The sequence below is a fragment of the Pongo pygmaeus genome, chromosome 4 (assembly GCF_028885625.2).
Source record: "Pongo pygmaeus isolate AG05252 chromosome 4, NHGRI_mPonPyg2-v2.0_pri, whole genome shotgun sequence".
Classification (NCBI taxonomy): domain Eukaryota; kingdom Metazoa; phylum Chordata; class Mammalia; order Primates; family Hominidae; genus Pongo; species Pongo pygmaeus.
This window is the reverse complement of record NC_072377.2, coordinates 75,181,389-75,198,657: the sequence shown is the minus strand read 5'-3', so window position 1 is coordinate 75,198,657 and position 17,269 is coordinate 75,181,389. Positions and strand designations below refer to the sequence as shown.

Genomic DNA, 17,269 nt, shown 5'->3' with positions numbered 1-17,269 from the left:
TAAGGACTCTCCAGTTATGGCAGCAGAGCGTAAAATTCTTTGTACTGGGGTCTCTATTTCTGCTACCTAAGGACGTGGTACAGATGGTTCTGCAACTGGAGCAGGTGGTATAGGCCAATTTTTATCCTCCCTCTCCTGTTTTTTCTTTTTTCTTTTTTTTTTTTTTTTGAGACAGAGTCTCGTTCTGTCACCCAGGCTGGAGTGCGGTGGCACGATCTTGGCTCACTGCAACCTCTGCCTCCAGGGTTCAAGCATTCTCCTGCCTCCTCCTCCTGAATAGCTGGGACTACAGGCACATGCCACCACACCTAGCTAATTTTTGTATTTTTAGTAGAGACAGGGTTTCACCATGTTGCCCAGGCTGGGTTTGAACTCCTAACCTCAAATGATCCACCCGTCTTGGCCTCTCAAAGTGCTGGGATTACAGGCGTGAGCCACCATGCCTGGCCGTTTTTTATTTTCAACTGGAGCTGTGGGTGGGACAACAGATTCTTTCAGATTTTTAGACTCAGCCTGCTGTCCCACAGAATAAGGAGATAATGGTAGAAGTACAGTACAAATTAAACTCCAAGTGGAAAAAACAGAAGAATCAACTTTAAGACCTTTTTTCATGAGCCTGTTTTAATCGTTCTCCTGCTCTGTCCCAATTTTCCACATCAAGAGTTTTAATAAGCCGTGGAAACCATGGGTTATGCGTAATAACCTCCTGTAGCATGTTAATGAATGTCTGAGAACTAACCCGAGCACCAGTTTGTTTCAACGAAACTTTAAGCAACTGCACATAATGTTTTCCTTCAACAGACAAATTCTGCTCCATGTTACCCTGATTCAGAAAACTTCTCGTTCCCAGTACTTCTTTAAATCACTGCTCCTAGTACCTCTTTAGGGCACTGACCTTATATCCGCTGCCAGCAGACTCATCCGGGGGTCCCCATTCGCCTTGTCAATTTCATTTCCTCTGCTCCAGCAGACATTCTTCATTCACGTCCTCGAAGCCCCTGTGTTTGGACGCCACTTGTAAAGCACCGGATTCTGTTGCTGTTCAAGGTGCCACTTGTAGCCTGCCAGGATCCCTGGTGGACTGAACAAAGGGGGATGAATGCGGGAAAAAAGACAAGAGACAAAAGAATATGTTTGGAAGAAGGGTCAGGGGACACCTTGTCTTTAGTGGACAAGGGCCCTGAGCTTTACACAGCCCTCCGTATTTATTAGGCAAAAGACATAGTGAGAAGGGATGTGGAAGAAGAGGTCAGCTGCTCGGTCCAGAGTAGGCTTGCAAGGCTGCATTCTTCGAACAATAGGCTCTAGATGTCCCAGTAGATAACCTCAAGGAGCCGGGGCCAGGGAGTGATGGCCCTCAGCAAACCTTCTGGGGCAGGCACAGAAGTGAGTTTGCCCACATTCTGTATTCATGATAAACAGTTTGCTGTTTGATCATGTAGCCTCCAGTGGAATGCTGAGTTGGTCACAATCCCTTTGGCCTTTTCGGCTCCCAACATATTCCCAGCACTTTGGGAGGGTGAGGCAGGTGGACCTGCTGAGGTCAGGAGTTTGAGACCAACCTGGCCAGCATGGTGAAACCTCACCTCTACTAAAAATACGAAATAGTGGTGCATGCCTGTAGTCCCAGCTACTCGAGAGGCTGAGGCAGGAGAATTTCTTGAAGCTAGGAGGTGTAGGTTGGAGTGAGTTGAGATCTTGCCATTGCCTCCAGCCTGGGCAACAAGAGCAAAACTCCATCTCAAAAATAAATAATTAATTAAATAAAATAAATAAACTTCAGGATTGGGGCCCAGCAATCCATGTTTAATAAGCCCTCCAAGGTGATTCTGATGCTCACTACTATACAGAGGAAGCCATGTACAGGAAGCCATCTGAAGACTCAGGAAAATGAGGATGTTGGAATGGGTTTACAGTTGTCCCTGGGTATCTGAGAAAAATTGGTTCCAGGGGCCAGGTGCGGTGGCACAGGCCTGTAACCCCAGAACTTTGGGAGGCCGAGGTGGGTGGTTCACTTGAGCTCAGGAGTTCAAAACCAGCTGGGCAATATGGCAAAAACCCATCTTTACAAAAAATTTAAGTATTAGCCGGGCATGGTGGCATGCACCTATAGTCCCAGCCACTTGGGAGGCTAAGGCAGGAGGATCCCTTGAGCCCAGGAGGTCGAAGCTGCAGTGAGCTGAGATCGTGCCACTGCCCTCCAGCCTGGGCAACAGAGCCAGACTTTGTCTCAAAAAGTAATAAAATAAAATGGGATAGTATTTGCATATAACATAGCACTATCCTTCTATATACTTTAAATCATCTCTAGGTTACTCATAATACTTAATACAATATGAATGCTATATAGTTGTCATACTTATTTTTTATTTGTATTATTTGTTATAGTTGTATTGTTATTTTTATGTTTTATTTTTCAAATATTTCTGATCCTTGATGGGTTCAATCTCAGGATATGGAACCTGCTGATAAAGGGGGACTGGCTGTATTTATGTGCATCTTATTCAGACACCCCCTAACCATAACTCCCAAGAGGGCCTGAGGACACTCTTTTCTTTAAAGTCTTGGTAACAGAAGCATCAGCCTCTTTAAACAGCTGATGCAGCCACTATGATGGTTGTCCTTTGCAGGCTGGAGATGATGGTGAGAGGTACTGCCAAGGAATTAGGCCCCTTGACCTCACTGGGAATACTGGAAGAAGCCAGGCAGCAATGCCGAACTGTTTTAGACCAGCTGGGCACAATTACTGTAATAAGCCATAGCAAAGGATTGACATGGTGTATTTTTACATGTGGGGATCTGTGATGATGGCTAATTGATCCCAAGGTTCCTGTTAGACTGACAGCCTTCTAAAGTGTTGCATGACACCTATAGACAAAACAATTCTAGGTCTGTTGTGCAAGAACCAAACTCAAGTCTCCATAGTGGAGAAAGCCTCATATCCAGTTTCCAGACTAAATAAATCAGGTTATAGACCCAAAGTCCCTTCACTGAGGGGGCAGATGGGAGCCTCTGAGGAAGGATTTTGTAATTGTGGCTTCATGGGTATACCATAAATCTTCCCCCAAGCCTTCCGCAGAGAGAACTATGGTTATTCATCAGGGTCTTTGCACTGGGGAAACAGAAATACTCAGCTATTTCACGGTTATTAAGATAGTGACTCTGAAATTATACTGATTTCCAGAGACCTGAAAAGCCTCTGTGATCCAGTTTTCAGAGTGAAGGCTAATGGAGGTTGCGTGAAAGATGGATTCTTGGTCTGACTTCTCACAGGAGCCCATCCTGTAATTATTTCCTCAGTCTCAGAATACAAAGAAGTAGGATATAGCAGAATCATCACACAGTTTCCTTAACCCATGAGATAAGGCATTAAGGAAAAGCCAAGTAGAAGGTTTAAACCACCCCCATTCTCTGACCCACATAGTGAGTGGGATCTGTTGATTCCTACTACATTCCATTTGATTCACCAGCTTGGTCAGTTGTTCAAGTCAGACGGGTCCGAATGAACAATGTTTCACATTTTTTTGTTTTATGTGTTGGTATTGGTGTTACACCTTAGAATCACCTGCAGATTTTTTTTTTAAATGGTGATGTCTGACTCCCACCCCCAGGCACTGCGGGGAGGGGTGTGTGTGTGTGTGTGTTTTCTAATTATTTTGAGACAGGGTCTCCCTCTGTCACCCACGCTGTAGTACAGTGGCACAATCTCAGCTTACTGCAACCTCCACCTCTGGGCTCAAGTGATCCTCCCACCTCAGCCTCTCCAGTAGCTGGGACCACAGGCGCGTGCTAGCACGCCTGGCTAATCTTTGCATTTTTAGTAGACAAGGGGTTTTGCCCTGTTGCCCAGGCTAGTCTTAAACTCCTGGGCTCAAGCGATCCTCCCGTCTCAGCCTCCCAAAGTGCTAGGATTACAGGTGTGAGCCATTGTGCCTAGCCCTATTATTTTTTAATGTTTTTTAGCAACAGGGTCTCACTCTGTGACCCAGGCTGGCACAATCATACCTCACTGCAACCCTGAACTCCTGGGCTCAAGCAATCTTCCTGCCTCAGCCTCTCAAGTAGCTGGGACCACAGGCACACACCACCATGTTCTGCTAGTTTTTGTTTTGTTTTGTTTGTAGAGATAAGGTCTCACTATGTCTCGCCTCAGCCTCCCAAAATGCCGGGATTACAGGCATGAGCCACTGCACCCAGACACTGATTTAACAATAAGGGATATCACTTGGACACAGAAACTTTTTAAAGCTTCCCAGGTGAGTCTGATGTGCAATCAAGTTTGGGAACCACTGGTCTTGGGGAATTACACTGTTATCACAGATTTAACAAATGATGATGTCAATCACAGCTGCAGTTCGCCATTGGTACCTTTATTAGACCAAATCAACACAACTCCTAATACCTGGAATAAAGCTAGTGCCATGAAAAAAACGCAACATTTTCCATTCCAGTAAGAAAAATTAAAAGAACTTGCATTATTATTTGGCAGGGACAACTGATTTTACTGTCTTACTTCAGAGTGATATGAATACCCTCATTTTCTTTCATAATATAGTCTGGAGAGACTTTTATTTTCTTGATTTTTGACAAAAAAATGAAATGTGACATGGATAACGTTATGCTAACTGGAGCTGGAAAGCAGGAATTAGCAAGCAGCTAGATGCCTTAGGAAGACATACGTATCTAAGAGGTTGGGAGGTAAATCCTGTTAAAGTTCAGGAGCCTGCCACATAGGCGAATCTCCTAAGGGTCTAGTGGTCTGAGGACATGGGATCTATTTTTAAAGGGAAGAAACAAGCTACCCAGGCCTGAAGGCTCACCTGCCTGGGAGGATTGCTCACACCCAGAAGTTCGAGGTTGCAGTGAGCTATGATCACACCACCACACTCCAGCCTGGGCAACAAAGCAAAACCCCATCTCTTAAACAAAGGCAGTAGGGAGAGGGAGACAAGATTCTGCACCTTGCACTGGCCACCACGAAGACAGAAACAACAATGTTTGAAGTGGCCCTTTGAGTTTGAGATAAAATATATTTGGGAATACTACCCCAACCTACTTACTGGGTAGCCCGTAAGACTGACGATTGTTAGTGAAACCCAATGTAAGACAGGGCTCTCCAGCAGATTCAGGATGCGACGCTGTAGCAAACAGAGATGCTGTGTGGAGTCTCTTCCAAATACTATTAGGACGATCACACTGCAGACTCTTCAGCTTTGAAATAAGGACATGCACACCTGTCAAAAATTTTTCTCCTCCCCACAAAGACAGGGTCTTCTTCTGTCATCCAGGCTGGAGTGTGGTGGGGCGATCACAGCTCACTACAGCCTCAACCTCCTCCTGGGCTCAAGCGATCCTCTCATCCCAGCCTCCTGAGTAGCTGGGACCAAAAGCACACCCCACCACAGTTGGCTGATTTTTAATTTTTTTGTAGAGATGAGGTCTCATTATGTTGCCCAGGTTGGTCTTGAACTCCTGGGCTCAAGCAATCCTCCCACCTCGGCCTCCCAAAGTGCTGAGATTACAGGTGTAAGCCACAATACCCAGCCAATTCTTTATTTAGTCATCTTAAAAGGACACAACAGAAATGGTATAAAATAACTTTTATTTACATAATTTATATATATATAACTGCTTTCTTTAGAACAAGAAAATTTATAAATGACATGATATTGCTTTTTCTGTCAAAGACTTCTTCAAGATAGTATACATGGTCACTTTTGTTTCAAATAACATGATGGTAAACAGTGGATATTAATATTTTTGTCATGCCTCAACCATTTACCAACAATTAGGCATTCAAATCCTCATGTTGACCACTTGCTAAGACATAAGTGTTCAGGAGAAAAAGTCAAGAAAAGATAAAAACTTTTACTCATATCTCCTTTAAGATTTGTGAAATAAATTCTTTGCAACATCTTCTTTACATGAATCAGACCTAACATAGTTCTTTCCACCATGTAAGGTAAATACATTGATTAACTTTCTCTTTTCCATAATTAGGTTTAAGGATTTAACAGTAGGATAATTTAGCTGGCTGACTTGATTCTCTAATACAATGAGTCTCTGTATTCTTTATATAGGTAAGAAATTCCATTTTCCATAAACTAGCTTATTATAGATTAAAAAGAAACAGATGTTAAAGTTAAAAATTAATATTACACAAGGATAAATAATAGTTTAATCATGGCAATCTAACTCCCAAGCTAACACTAAGAGAATGAAATCTTTTCAGAATGAGTTTTAAAAACTTACAAAAACAGGGTATTAAAATAGCAATGTGATTTACTGCCATGATTTCTGTGACATATCAATCATGAAATAAATGCCTACTTATAGACAATTTCCGCTCCGAATTACACAGCCTCATCTCTGACAAAATGTTACGCCATAAATTTCACTAAAAGACAATGAATAAGAAGTGCTCTAACAGCAGTAGTTTCAATAAATTAGCATTACTGTTATACCTGCTGAGACATAATTCCCTTCTATTAAGGAACTTAAAAACTGGCCACCATTTTCTCAATATACAAACATAAATATCTAGACTCTAAAATATCTTCCCAATTGAAATACTGATCATTACATAATACAATCAACAGTTTTAACTTTTAGGCACAACTCATAACTTCAGTGACAAATAACTCATCCATACAGATATCAGCACCTCAGGGTAAGAACATTTGGGGCCTAATGTAGGGGGTCAAACTAAAAGGCCAATCCAGCCACAGTCCTTCATTCAAGTACTGTCTATGGCTTCTTTCACACTGAAATTGCAGAGCTGAGTAGCTGCCACAGAGCCCATCTGGCCTGCAAACCCAAAACAGTTTGCAGAAAGTTTCCAACTCCTGAGCTACTATACTATCAATCCAAGAGGCTTTTCAAATAAAATCAGGATAAATTTGCTGTTTGAGAAGTCTAATTGGAACCACTACAGATCTGCTTGGGTAGATAATAGAATTACACGTATAAATAATCAAATCTTGATATTAAAACAAACCTTAAATTCATATTGATGATAATCATTAACTTTATAAAGCCTTATTTTCTCTGTTTTTAACATCATGATTATGTTCCGCGCTTAAAGATCTAAGTGTTCCTTGAGAATTTAATGGGAAAAAACTACGAAGAAATTGGCTTTTTAAAAACTAATATTATGTCTGTGGGTGTATAAAGGAGATTGAGCTTTGTATGGAAATTTTGTCTCATAAATTGAGTTCCCCATCCTCATGAAAATCCTGAGATTATACAAGAAAAACAGAAAAATTCACAGTACAAAGTCAATATACTAAACTGAGGGAAAAAAGGTATTCAAAACATATACACCAGCCAAACATTTTTAGTTATATCATTTTAAATATCTTTAAAATTAAAGAGAAAAAGGAGACAAACATAAATTTGTTAATGCCTTCTTTATCTACAATCTGAGGGGTAAAAATAGCTAAAACTGAATATCCTTTTAAATAAAAAATTTAAAAATAAATAAGCTCTTTGATGTGTCATCTTTATAAATAATTATGTTTAAATACTAGTTTTTCAATTAGGACTAATGTTACATCACCATGAATTAGAAAAATATGTATTTTTCAGTCAGACAAACAGCTGATAATAGAAAAGTTCTTTAACATTTGCCATACTAAAGTGAAGTTTGACAATTTGTTTTCACATATAGTTACGTGTCCCTTAACTATATGTTCTTAGAATTGCCTTGTTAGGTGATCTTGTGCGGAACAACGCAGAGTGCACTTACAAACACTGAGATGGTACAGACTGCTACATACCGTACAGACTGAGGCTATGTGGTATAGCCTATTGCTCCTCGGCTACAAACCTCTACAATGTGTTACTATGCTGAATACTGTAGGCAGTTGTAACACAATAGTAAGTATTTGTGTATCTAAACATATCTAAACATAAAAAAGCAATGCACTGTGTTATGATGGCTATAACGTCACTAGTTGATAGGAATTTTTTATCTCCATTTTAATTACATGGGATCACTGTAATATATGTGGTCCATCATTGACTTAAACATCATTATGCGCTACAAGACTGTACTTAGAAGCAACTGAAAAAGCCTTCATCCTTCATCATCTCCCCCTAAAAATAAAAAATCTTCACAAAAGAAGTTGCTAAATGTTAAATATGATACAATTAACCCCCAAATCTGTCTGCACTGCAATTCATACAGAGACATATATCCACAACATTCCCAAATGTCCATGTGTGCTTAGCACAGGAAGAGTCAAAATGTAAACAAGAGTTGTTATTTCTGAGAAAGCAGTCTTAATTGCTTGCTATTTGCAAAATGCTGAATCAATCAGAATGAAAGGAACCTCAGAAATGTTTTCCACTGATTATAAAAGCTTCAAATCAAGCTCATTAAATATTCAAAATCAACCTAAAGAAAAATGAGACAATGATATTTTGCTCTAAATACTGTTTTGTTGATGTAATTGACTCTGGAAATCCTAGACCTAATTTAAAAAAGAAAAAGAGAAAAGATTGTTTTATTCTGTTTCATCCACTTCAATGAAGATATCATTGAAGAAATATTCAGAGACTGTGGTTGGCTCCCCTTGAGGGGCCCGCTTTTGGGCACTTTTATATCCTTCTTTCAGTAAGGGCTGATCACAAGAAACCTAAAAAGGTAATAAAAATAAAGTAAAAATAAAACTGTAATACAACATTTTTATATATGTGTGTGTATATATAGCAGTCTAAATCGATACGATCTGTTTGAAAAGCAATGTAGCAATAAATATTGAGCTTTAAATATATTCACAATCACTGACCCAAAAATTTCACTTCTATGCTGTTACATTAAGTAAATAATCCTAAACATAGTAGGAGTTTTATGACTAAGATAACCTTTGTAGCATTAGTTATAATAATAAAATTGGAAGCAACTAAATACACCACACTAGATATAATTAGGTAAATTACAGTGTACCCATAATCCATTACTTCATCCTAATTTCCATAAAAAATTTTAATAAAGAAAAATATAATATGGTTAAATCTGTCACTAAATAATTAAAGTAAAAATACTTTAATTATTTGCATAAGAATAGACAGACCCATGACAAAACAGCACCTAAAGAAAACATATCAAAGATACCTTATCAGAAATTAGCATACTTACAAATCTATAAACAAATTAAGACAGCATGGTATTGGCACACGAATGACAGATATATCAATGAAACAGAAGACTAGAAATAATCCCAATATATACAGAAATTTAGCATCTGATAAAAGTGTTATTATCAAAAACAGTTATTGTATTATTAAATAAATGATGTTGGACAACTATATAACCATCTCAAGGGGGAAAAAGTCAGACCTATACCTTACCAAAACAAATTCTAGATGGATCAACAGATTTAAATGTAAAAGTATTTTTTAAAAAAATTCTACTATAAAAATGCCATGGAAAAACTTTTATAATTCTGGACGGAGGTAGGTGGGGAAGGGTATCTTTTTATTTATTTATTTATTTATTTTAAGACAAAGCCAGGCTGGAATGCAATGGCATGATCTCAGCCCACTGCAACCTCCACCTCCTGGGTTCAAGCAATTCTCTTATCTCAGCCTCCCAAGTAGCTGGGACTACAGGCGCACGCCACCATGCCTGATTAAATTTTGTATTTTGGTAGAGATGGGGTTTTGCCATGTTGGTCAGGCTGGTCTCAAAACTCCTCACCTCAGGTGATCTGCCCGCCTTGGCCTCCCGAAGTGCTGGGATTACAGGCGTGAGCCACCACACCCAGCTGGGAAGAGTACCTTTTTAAACTATCTGAAAGCAGAAAGCTATAAAAGATGGACAAATTAAACAGATATAAAAAATGTCTGCTTGGCAAAAACCACCATAAACAAAATCAAAAGACAAATGACATACAGAGAAAAAAAAATTGTAATCTTTATCACAAAGGGCCTTTTTACCTGAATATAATAAGAACTACTACAGGCCAGGCACAGTGGCTCATGCCTGTAATTCCAACACTTTGGGAGGCCGAGGCTTGAGGCCAGGCATTTGAGATCAGCATGGCCCACATGGCGAAATTCCACCTCTCCTAAAGATACAAAAATTAGCTGGGTGTTGTGGCATGCATCTGTAAGCTCAGCTTATCGAGGGGCTGAGACAGGAGAATCACTTGAACCCAGGGGATGGAGGTTGCAGTGAGCCAAGATCACGCCACTGCACTACAGCCTGGGTGACAGAGTGAGACTCTGTCTCAAAACAAACACACAAGAAAAACAAAACCCACGACTTTGGCAATGATAAGCTAGACTGATAAAATCTTGATCTCAGAAAATAATTCTAACAAATAATACAAAATGTTTTTAAAAAGTTTAAAGACGTTCTTTAAAAAAGTACCCCTTCCAAAGGCTCATGCTATTCAACAGATGCTCACCAGCCTTTTCTTTGTCAAGATCTTAAGTTACCCCAATATTTTTACAAAGGCTTTGATACAGGTTTACAGAGTTTTCCATCCCAATACTTGCCATTGGACAGCTTCAGGAGACATAGAAATGAAACATGTGAACAAATTCTAGTTTTACAGTTCCTTAAATTCTTGTGGGTGTCAGCACTGCTTCCTTTTGCTTCCACAAGTCAGAAGGGTCTCTAGATTAAAGGAATGGCTATTAAGTGTCCATTTATGGTTAGTTCAATGGCTCTGTACTAACCTAACTTCCTGACTCAACACCTTTTCTTCTTCCATTATGGAGGAACACAATGGAGAGGAGAAGGATGGGAGGTGCTCTAAAATAATTTCTGACATCAAACTAAAAATAACAAATTACTATGTTTTCCCTAGTTGAATCTCATATCCAACCCATCTCATACAAACTATAAAATACAGTAGTTATCACATACCTGAGTTGCTGAGCTGCTAATATTCTCAGATTGAGTAGTAATAACACTTGAAGACGGAAGCAGATCAGAGGACTCTCGATTTTTGTCCTGGCTTTCATTGAATGGATTAGATCTTTTCAATTTCTTTCTTAATGCAGGTACAAGAGGTTTTAGGCGTTTCTTACTATGGACTTGCATAGGTTCATCAGACTCCAAACTATTCTTTGAACATATTAAAGATAAAAATCCCAGGGGTCTTCTACCAGGTCTAGAAATACAAATGTAACGATATTCAAGAATACCCAGGAAGACACATTCTTTTTTTTTTTTTTTTTGAGACACAGTCTCACTCTCACCCAGGCTGGAGTGCAGTGGTGCAATCTCGGCTCACTGCAACCTCCACCTCCCGGGTTCAAGAGATTCTCCTGCCTCAGCCTCCCAAGTAGCTGTAGTAGAGACGGGGTTTCACCATGTTGGTCAGGCTGGTCTCGAACTCCTGACGTCGTGATCTGCCCACCTCAGCCTCCCAAAGTGCTGGGATTACAGGCGTGAGCCACCGCACCCAGCCAAGACACATCCTTAATACCTGCTTCTGCTTTGGGAGGCTAAGGTGGGAAGACCGAACGCTTAAGGCCAGGAGCTCAAGAACAGCCTGGACAAAATTAGCAGGACCCCGGTCTCTAGAACATCTCTAGCATTCAAATCACTTGGGGATCTTATTAAAATGAAGATTGGCACAGTTGGTAGCGGGCATGGCCTGAGTTCTGCTTTTTATCAAGTTCTCAAATGATGTCCATACTGCTGTTGTCAGGACTACGCTCTGAGTAGCAAAGCTGTGGAACAGTGGTCAGCACAGTATGCTCTACAGGCCACATGCAGCCCCCCACCCAATTCTGTGAGTATGTTTTACTGGAACACAGCTATGTTCATCTGTTTACATATGGCCTATGGTTGCTTTTGTGCTATAATTGCAGAGTTGAATAGCTGTTAACAGAGACCATATGGCTTACAAAGCCTAAAATATATACAAATGCCATTTTACAAAAAATGCTGACTTCTGTTCTAGAACACTGCTTCTCAACCTGTTTCAATCCAAACTCTCATGATGTTTTTATTTTATTTTAATTTATTTTTTGAGACAGTTACGCTCTTGTTGCCCAGGCTGGAGTGCAATGGCGCAATCTCGGCTCACCGCACCCCCCATCTCCTGGGTTCAAGCAATTCTCCTGCCTCAGCCTCCTGAGTCTCTGGGATTACAGGCATGTGCCACCATGTCCAGCTAATTTTATATTTTTAGTAGAGATGGGGCTTCTCCATGTTGGTTAGGCTGGTCTGGAACTCCCAACCTCAGGTGATCCACCCACCTCAGCCTCCCAAAGTGCTGGGATTAGAGGCATGAGCCATCACGCCCAGCCTTTTTTTTCTTTTTTCAGAGACGGGTCTGGCTATGTTGCCCAGGCTGGAGTGCAGTGGCTATTCACAGGCACAATCATAGCTCACTGCAATCTCAAACTCCGGCCTCAGCCTCCTGAGTAGCTGGGATTATAGGCATGTGCCACTGTACCTGGGCCTCATTCTATTTTCAGCACATATCTAAGGCCAGAGGAGATACCACTGAGCTTTACTTTCTATAATTTAGATAACAAAAACAACAGATCTATTAAATATGTCTTTTAAGCTACATGTGTCCTTTCCCCGACCCCTTCCCCTTAGTAGAGACTAGTGCATGTTCCCCCACCTCTTTCAGTTCAGCAACACAACATTAATCTTCTGGATGCTGCTGACAAGCCAATAATTATTGATAACCATTGCTTCTAGAATATGAGGAAAATGTGAGAGAAGTTGGCTTTTGCTTAAATTCCAACACTTATTCTTATGGGGAGAAAGCCATGGTTTACCTCTTTGGTTTGTCACAAGGGAGAAAAATGACACATTATTTGGGACTTCAGTAAAACAACTTCTGATGTCAGCAACCACACATATGTGCATTAGTAGCTACTGAACATGGTAGAATATGTAATGATCAAAATAACCATGGATAATCTAAAAAAAAAGTGTACAAAATATTCTAAAGATTTTCTATCTAAAAGTTTTAGCACTTAAATTTAAGCTCTTATTGTACAGAATGTGTATCTGCAATATCACTATATTTCCTTGGCTGAAACTTTTTCCTTTACATTACTGATGGAGGAATATGTTTATTAAACACCATCCTTAGTACTGGATCTAATCTGTTCTGTATAGGTTATATTTATTAAGACAGAGAGCAAAACACTTATTAAAGATTTTTTCATGATACCTGGATAGTGACGCTTTAGAAGACGATGTTCTGCTATCCATTTGCTGAGACTTAGGAGCAGCATCAGTTCTTTCTTCCTTATCAGACACAATCATTTCATCCTGAGGTAACTGAGGCACATTCTTGTCTATGCATGCATCAGGGGATCTAGATCCTCTACTCTGAAAAGCTGGTTCAACTTGCTGTCTTTGAGGTTCTGGAGTTGTCAGTGTGCTTCCTGAGGTAAGAAAAATATCTTGTCCCTTGTGAGACTCCCCTTCAAAAAAAAGAGCAAATGGAAAGCAAGGATACTGAAGTTAATACACTCCATGTAATCCCAGCATTTGAAAAGAAACCCATGGTATTCTATAATAAACCTACCCTAATAAGAGTAAGCTAAATTATCATTAGTGGAGTTACTTGGATTATTAAGAATATTATAATTGGTTAAAATTATAAGATTATTAAGAATATTATAATTGGTTAAAATTATAATTGTTAACAGCTTCTGCATTCAGAAACAAAATAGTTATATCAATATACTTTGGCCTAGAAAATCTTTTCCCAGAAATATTTCTTGTGCAATCAAAATGGTAGAGTGATTACTTTCTAAAAAATCTAAGGTTTGTTAAAATTTAGAAACCAAACCAATCCAAAATATAGGTGGTAACTCAGGTACCTGCGGGTCTCCTGAAAAGTAAAACCTACAGACTCTCAAATACTCAAGTTTAGCTAAAGAATTCTCTTTCCTTAACTAAATAGTAGACAAAAGCCTAAGTAGCCAAAGATTAGGACAAAATAACTAAAGCTTTCTCGCTCAATAAAAAACCTGTTTTCCCTTAGTATAGCTAAGGCCTTGTTCTCAGAGAGAGTGTTTTAGCTCTGTGAAGGGAGAATGAAGTTGGTAAGAATACCTGCTAAAAGAAACAACCTAATTAAAGATAGCATAGAACAAATTCACTAACACTTCACCGTATTGTGGTTTGCTTAATGCTTTTATTGGAGAGCAGATGGATGGGAGCAATCTTAGAACATCTCTAGAGGCTGTAAACTGTAACCATATTACAGTTTCACAGTCAAAGTTGGGACAATTAAGTCTAAGACTGTATTAACATTATAAGAGTTTTTTTGTTTTTGTTTTTTTGAGACAGAGTCTCGCTCTGTCATCCAGGCAGGAGTGCAGAGACACGATCTCGGCTCACTGCAACCTCTGCCTCCCGGGTTCAAGCAATTCACTCACCTTAGCCTCCCGAGTAGCTGGGATTACAGGCATGCACCACCACGCCTAACTAATTTTTGTATTTTTAGTAAAGACAGTGTTTCACCATGTTGTCCAGGCTGCTCCCAAACTCCTGACCTCAAGTGACCCACCCATCTTGGCCACCCAAAGTGCTGGGATTACAGGTGTGAGCCACTGCACTCAGCCCATTATATGTGTGGGTTTTTGTTGTTTTTTTGTTTTGTTTTGTTTTTGAGACAGAGTTTCGCTCTTCTTGCCCAGGCTGGAGTGCAATGGCGCAATCTCGGCTCACCGCAACCTCTGCCTCCCAGGTTCAAGTGATTCTCCTGCCTCAGCCTGCCAAGTAGCTGAGATTACAGGTGCCTGCCACCAGCTAATTTTTGTATTTTCAGTAGAGATGAGGCTTCGCCATGTCGGCCAGGCTGGTCTCGAACTCCTGACCTCAGGTGATCCACCTGCCTTGGCCTCCCAAAGTGCTGGGATTACAGGTGTGAGCCACCACGCCCAGTCAAGTATTTTTTGTTTTTTGAGACAGAGTTTTGCTCTGTCGCCCAGGCTGGCGTGCAATGGCGTGATCTCGGCTCGCTGCAACCTCCGTCTCCCAGGTTCAAGTAATTTCCTGCCTCAACCTCCCAAATAGCTAGGATTACAGGCGCCCACCACCACGCCTGGCTAATTTTTTGTATTTTTAGTAGAGATGGGGTTTCGCCATGTTGGCCAGGCTGGTCTTGAACACCTGACCTCAGGTGATCCACCCACCTCAGCCTCCCAAAGTGCTGGGATTACAGGCATGAGCCACTGCACCTGGCCCATTATAAGCGTTTTTAAAGAACCAGAACCATCATAGGTTATCAAACCCTTCTCTATCTTGTAACTCTAACTCTGTAAGATGCCATCAGCAACATTTTTATTCTTGAGTGCCATTGCCATGGTAAAGCAATGGCTATAAGTGTGAATGATAAGCCTAACTTTGAGAGAAAAGAGAAATAATGTCATAAAAGAAATGAAAAACAAAGAGTTGCATAAACACAGGATAAATGTGACTGGCGGCTTTAGTCATGAGGGAAATAGATCCTAAGTGGTTTAATGTCCCACAGAAATTTTAGATTCCTATAAAAATAGAAGACTCTAAGATCTTTTCAGCTTCCATAGGTGGCTTAAGCCTGAAAAAATCTCTAGAACTAAACTAATTTTCAGGGTAAAGAACCTATTATGAATGCCATTATAGGCCATGGGTGGTGGCTCATGCTTATAATCCCAGCACTTTTGGAGGCTGGGGTGGGCAGACTGCTTGAAGCCAGGAGTTCAAGACCAGCATGGGCAACACGGCGAAACCCCATCTCTACAAAAATACATTCAAGACCAGGCTGGACAACACGGTGAAACTCTGTCTCTACAAAAAAATACAAAAATTCTGAGGCCGGCAGATCACAATGTCAGGAGATCGAGACCATCCTGGCTAATACGGTGAAATCCTGTCTCTACTAAAAATACAAAAAATCAGCTGGGCGTGGTGGCAGGTGCCTGTAGTCCCAGCTACTAGGGAGGCTGAGGCAGGAGAATGGTGTGAACCCAGGAGGCAGAACTTGCAGTGAGCTGAGATCGCACCACTGCACTCCAGCTTGGGCGACAGAGCGAGACACCGTCTCAAAAAAAAAAAAAAAAAAAAAAATTAGCTTGGCATAGTGGCGCATGCCTGTAGTCCCAGCTAGTTAGGAGGCTGAGGTGGGAGGATTGCTTGAGCCTGGGAGGTGGAGGCTGCAGTGAGCTGTGATTGTGCCACTGCACTCCAGCCTAGGTGACAGAGTGAGATCCTGTCTCGGGGGGGCGGGGGAGAAAAAAAGCCATTACACTCAGCTAACTCCTAAAATGTAGTTATTGAGCTTACATAGAAAATCCTTGTAGCCACATAGTTTTCAACTGATGACAGGATGAAAAGACCTTCTTTTGCCTACCAAACTGCCAAATCCAAGGCCTTTGCAGGAAAGAAGTGCTGATAATACAAGTATTACTCTTAGAGAAAAGTAATACTCAGTTTCAATCTCATATTTGAACAAGGTATATCTCAAATAATCAGGAGTATTTAGCAAAATGCAATCATGTTAAAATGTATTTCACTTACCTGTTTCCTCAAAAACATTTGTTAATTCCTTGGAGTGCACCTGTTTTAAGAAAATTTACAAAAAAATTTAGAAATTTATCTAGTAAAACTGAAATTAATTTTATTTCCTTTTTTTCTTTAAGTAAAGAAACTATGTTATCTCCCAAAAAGCTCTTAGAGGAATTCTACTAAACATTTATGGCAAAAATATTGCTACTATTTTAAAGTGTTCCAGAGCCCACTGGAAGAGAGAAAGCTGCTAACTGCCTTTTATAATCAGTCTCAATATGAGTGCAAAAGTATCAAAGAAATAGTACAAGCAGCACATCAAAAGACTACTACATCACAATCAAGTAGAGCTCGTTTCAGGAATGCAAAGATGATCTGACACTATGAAATCTAATACAAACCAACAGACCTGAGGAGAAAAATCATCTGTATTTATAGAAAGGTACCCAATGATATTCATTCTTGAAAAAAACTTATAAAATGGAACGGACGTTTTCTTAACACTATAAAATATAACTATTGCAATCTAGAAGCTAGCATCCCACATAATAAACCCTGGAAGTTCTCCGATTAAAATTGGAAATTAAAAAAAAAAAAAGATGTGCACTATTGGGACCACTTTTTAATATTATTTTTTAGTTATATTAGCCACTATAATTACAAAAAAATTAGAACTATAAAAAGTAGAAGAATTAAAATTATATTTGCAGATGGTATGTCTGTTTACTTACAAAACCCAAGAGAACCAACTGAAAAATTACTGCATACAATGAGGGAACTCAG

General features: G+C 40.0%; 1 protein-coding gene across 1 annotated transcript in view; it reads right to left on the bottom strand.

The window, feature by feature from the left end:
• Window positions 1–5,583: 5,583 nt before the first annotated feature.
• BDP1 (B double prime 1, subunit of RNA polymerase III transcription initiation factor IIIB) overlaps window positions 5,584–17,269 on the bottom strand; it is a 112,900-nt gene continuing 101,214 nt past the window's right edge. Inside the window, exons 37-40 of the mRNA XM_054489897.2 lie at window positions 16,499–16,538; window positions 13,158–13,413; window positions 10,880–11,126; window positions 5,584–8,639 (exon numbers count right to left, since the gene is read on the bottom strand). Of these exons, the coding sequence (XP_054345872.1) occupies window positions 8,508–8,639; window positions 10,880–11,126; window positions 13,158–13,413; window positions 16,499–16,538 (675 nt within the window). The 3' untranslated portion in view covers window positions 5,584–8,507. The remainder of the gene's footprint in view (window positions 8,640–10,879; window positions 11,127–13,157; window positions 13,414–16,498; window positions 16,539–17,269) is intronic.